General features: G+C 40.7%; 1 protein-coding gene across 3 annotated transcripts in view; it reads left to right on the forward strand.

The window, feature by feature from the left end:
• Nucleotides 1-4,452, forward strand: part of ANAPC5 (anaphase promoting complex subunit 5) — a 45,960-nt gene that overhangs the window by 32,356 nt on the left and 9,152 nt on the right. For all 3 annotated transcript variants that reach the window (XM_017872086.1, XM_017872087.1, XM_017872088.1), the window contains 4 exons: nt 1,010-1,084; nt 1,657-1,778; nt 2,522-2,629; nt 2,706-2,853. In XM_017872086.1, coding sequence (XP_017727575.1) covers nt 1,010-1,084; nt 1,657-1,778; nt 2,522-2,629; nt 2,706-2,853 — 453 coding nt within the window. The remainder of the gene's footprint in view (nt 1-1,009; nt 1,085-1,656; nt 1,779-2,521; nt 2,630-2,705; nt 2,854-4,452) is intronic.

Consider the following 4,452-nt stretch of genomic DNA (forward strand, 5'->3'; position numbering starts at 1 on the left):
AAAAAAAAATTAGCTGAGTATGATGGCACATGCCTGTATTTGTAGCTATTTGGGAGGTGGGGGCTAAGGCATCAGAATTGCTAGAACCCAGGAGGAGGAGGTTGCAATGAGTCAAGATCACGCCACTGCACTCCAGCCTGGATGACAGAGCAAGATTCTGTCTCAAAAAAAAAAAAAAAAAGAATTTTGTGTTTTTTTGTGTGTGTTAATTTTTTTTTTTTTTTGAGATGGAGTTTTGCTCTTGTTGCCTAGGCTAAAGTGCAATGGCACGATCTTGGTGCACTGCAACCTCTGCCTCCCGGGTTCAAGCGATTCTCCTGCCTCAGCCTCCCAAGTAGCTGGGATTACAGGCATGAACCACCATGCCCAGCTAATTTTGTATTATTAGTAGAGACGGGATTTCTCCATGTTGGTCAGGCTGGTCTTGAACTCCCGACCTCAGGGGGGATCCACCCGTCTTGGCCTCCCAAAGTGCTGGGATTACAGGTGTGAGCCACCATGCCTGGCCTTGACATTTTTTAAAAAGTAAAATGTATTAGTCTTTTAAAAATGGCCCTTAGAAATTTGAGTCTCTGGCCGGATGCGGTGGCTCACACCTGTAATTCCAGCACTTTGAGAGAGGCGGGCAGATCACGAGGTCAGGAGATTGAGACCATCCTGGCTAGCACAGTGAAACCCCCGTCTCTACTAAAAATACAAAAAAATTAACCAGCCATGGTGAACGGGCGCCTGTGGTCACAGCTACTTGGGAGGCTGAGGCAAGAGAATGGCATGAACCCGGGAGGCGGAGCTTGCAGTGAGCCAAGATGGTGCCACTGCACCCCAGCCTGGGCGGCAGAGCAAGACTCTCTCTCAAGAAAAAAAAAAAAAAAAAGAAATTTGAGTCTCTGAGCAGTATCTCTCAGGGTGCTGCATCAAGAACAGGTGAATCTGTCACCATCTGTGCATGGTACAGCAGGTGTGGCTTCAACACAGGTTATGCTGATCAAATTGTGTGTTCCTACTTTAGGGCTGTTTTGCTGCAGCTTCTGAAGTGTTAAAACACTTGAAGGAACGATTTCCGCCTAATAGTCAGCACGCCCAGGTAATCTGCCTTTTACATGGCATTAGATTTATTTCTGATAATAATAGCTTTTATTATAATATAAAGTGGGATATAATCTCCCCTCAGGAAAATAATATTGAGCTAAAAAGGAACTTATCAAAGGATGCTTACAAGTATGATATTATTTATACAAAGTTTAAAACACAGCCTCATACTCTATGTTGTTTAAAGACAAGCGTATATGTTGTAAAAGTATAAAAAACATGAATGAGAATGATAAATACCAAATTGAGTGCCTACTTTGAAAAAAGAGAAAGGGAAGTAGAATTTGCAAAGGACTTCATCCGTATCTAATAGTATATGAAGCAGATAAAGCAAAATGTGAGTTGACAAAGTTGATGGTTGGCACACATCTATCTGCTATTTTATTCTCTGTGCTTTTTCACATACTTGAGATATTTAAAAAATTTTTTTAAATACCCCCAAAAAAGAATGTGCGTGAATTATTGTAAGGGTATTTGCTAAGCAATCCAAAATATTTTTATATACTCATTGAGTAAGATGAACATTTGCCATTTTGTACTTAATTGTGTTTTTTTTTTTCTTACTAGTTATGGATGCTATGTGATCAAAAAATACAGTTTGACAGAGCAATGAATGATGGCAAATATCATTTGGCTGATTCACTTGTTACAGGAATCACAGCTCTCAATAGCATAGAGGGTGTTTATAGGTAAGAAACCTTGAAAATCTAATCCCAGAATAAAATAATTGGTAAATGGTTTTGTTTTTGTTTTATATGTGCATTAACTTATTTTAGCTTAGAAAAAAACTTTTTTTCTTTTTATTACTGGGAATAAGAAAATACAGATAAGCAGCTGGGCGTGGTGGCTCACACCTGTAATTCCAGAACTTTGGGAGGCTGAGGTGGGCGCATCACTTGAGGTCAGGCGTTTGAGACCAGCATGGCCAACATGGTGAAACCCTATCTCTACTAAAAATACAAAAAATTAGCGAAGCATGGTGGACACCTATAATCCCAGCTACTTGGGAGGCTGAGGGAGGAGAATTGCTTGAACCCACGAGGCGGAGGTTGCAGTGAACCAAGATCGCATCACTGCACTCCAGGCTGGGCAACAGAGTGAGACTCTGTCTCCATAAAACAAAAAAAGAAAAAAAAAGAAAATACAAGCAAAATTAAGAAAATAAGTATCTCCCAGAGATAATCATTAACATGCTGTTATCTATAATTCCAGAATTTTTCGTGCATGCATATATGTATGTCTGTATACACAGCATGCTTACATACATGCTTACACACACATTCATACATGCATACACTTTATTCTTTCAACAAAAATTAAATCAGGCACAGTTTTTCCCCTTGGGAGATTTATAGTCTAATTGAATAAATAGCGATTCTTACCCTCAAAGTGACTAGTTAAAACATTTGTGTTCATTTTGATTCTGTTTCAGGAAAGCAGTTGTATTACAAGCTCAGAACCAAATGTCAGAGGCACATAAACTTTTACAAAAATTGTTGGTTCATTGTCAGAAACTGAAGAACACGGAAATGGTGATCAGGTAAGGGGTCTCTTGTGCATCTCACGGAGACGTGGTGGTGGATCTTCTCATCCTGTGTTTTCCTCTTTACGGTCAGTGTCCTACTGTCCGTGGCAGAGCTGTACTGGCGATCTTCCTCCCCTACCATCGCGCTGCCCATGCTCCTGCAGGCCTTGGCCCTCTCCAAGGAGTACCGGTTACAGTACTTGGCCTCTGAAACGGTGCTGAACTTGGCTTTTGCACAGGTAAGCCAATCTCTGTTTTTATAGCACATATTTGTGCTCAGGAGCTGGTGAGTCTGTGATTACTTTTGAGTATTGAAAGGATAATAATGAGTTTTCATTTCTTCATATTGAAGTCTGGACAGGTAGTCTTCATGTGCTAGCCCTCCAAAGAAGCCTGTGGAGGTGTGAGCCTGGTGACAAACTGACACCTTCCAGTGGCACTGGCTTTCCTGAGCTGTGTATTCAGTAAGGAGGACTTGCCTCTTTAGTGAGAACACTTGCCTCATATTAATGATTAGCTGACACAGAGTGATGCTTGATTTAGCAACAAGGGGGTGTGAATAAAGAAATGAGGAACACGGATGTTCATTGAAAGCTTTTGGAAATCAAATTGTATTTTATGTTTGTTTTCTTTCTCCCTTAGTAAAGGCCATGAAGGAATTGACTCTTCATTTTCATCTATATTCCCTGGTACCTTATAGGCCCTACACATAGAAGGCTTTCAATAAATATTAATCAGTGAATGAGTGAAGGTCAAACTCTTGGAATAATTTATTAATTAAAGCGGAGGTCTCCAAACTGGCTGTACATTAGAATTATTGTGGAGATTTAAAAAATATCTTCATACCTGAGGACTTGCCTCAGACCTACGGAGTCAGAATCTCTAGGGGTGGAGCTAAGGAATCTGTTTCTTACCGCCTGCCTTAGTGACTTTTTTTTTTCCTTGAGATAAAATGTACATGGCCAGGCATGGTGGCTCACGCCTGTAATCCTAACACTTTGGGAGGCCGAGGTGGGCAGATCACAAGGTCAGGAGTTCAAGACTGGCCTGGCCAGCATGGTGAAACCCCATCTCTACTAAAAATACAAAAATTAGCTAGGCATGGTGGCGCGTGCCTGTAATCCCAGCCACTCGGGAGGCTGAGGCAGGAGAAGGCAGGAGAATCGCTTGACCCTGGGAGGTGGAGGTTGCAGTGAGCTGGGATCGTGCCACTGTACTCCAGCCTGGGCAACAGAGCGAGACTCCGTCTCCAAAAAAAAAAAGTACATAACGCGAGATTTACCATTTTAACCATTTTAAAGTGTACATTTCAGTGGTTTTGAGAATATTGACAACATTGTGAAACCATAACTGCTGTCTAATTTCAGACTCTTTTCATTACACAAAAAAGGAAACTGTACCCATGAAGCAGGCCTTCCCCAGTCCTCCCTTCCCCCAGCCTCTGGTGACCTCTAACTGCTTTCTGTCTCTGTGAGTTTGCCTCTGCTGAACAATATGCATAATCAGGCTCATATAAATGTGGCTTTTTTTGATTGACTTCTTTTACTTAGCTTGATGTTTTCAGGTTTTATCCGTGTAGTGATAGGTATCAGTGCTTCATTCTTTTTCATGGCTGAATAATATTTCACTGTATAGTTAGATCACATTTTGCTTATCCATTCACCAGCTGATGGACATTTGAGTCGTTTCCACCTTTTGGCTATTATAAATAGCGGCTCTTATCATTTCTGTACAAGTTTTTTTTTGAATACCTGTTTTCATTTTATGCCTATGAATGGAATTGCTGAGTCATGATAATTTTGTGTTTAACTTCTTCTTGTTTTTTTTTTTTTTTTTTG

This window comes from Rhinopithecus bieti, unplaced genomic scaffold (assembly GCF_001698545.2).
Source record: "Rhinopithecus bieti isolate Rb0 unplaced genomic scaffold, ASM169854v2 scaffold_6776, whole genome shotgun sequence".
In the NCBI taxonomy this organism is placed as follows: Eukaryota; Metazoa; Chordata; class Mammalia; order Primates; family Cercopithecidae; genus Rhinopithecus; species Rhinopithecus bieti.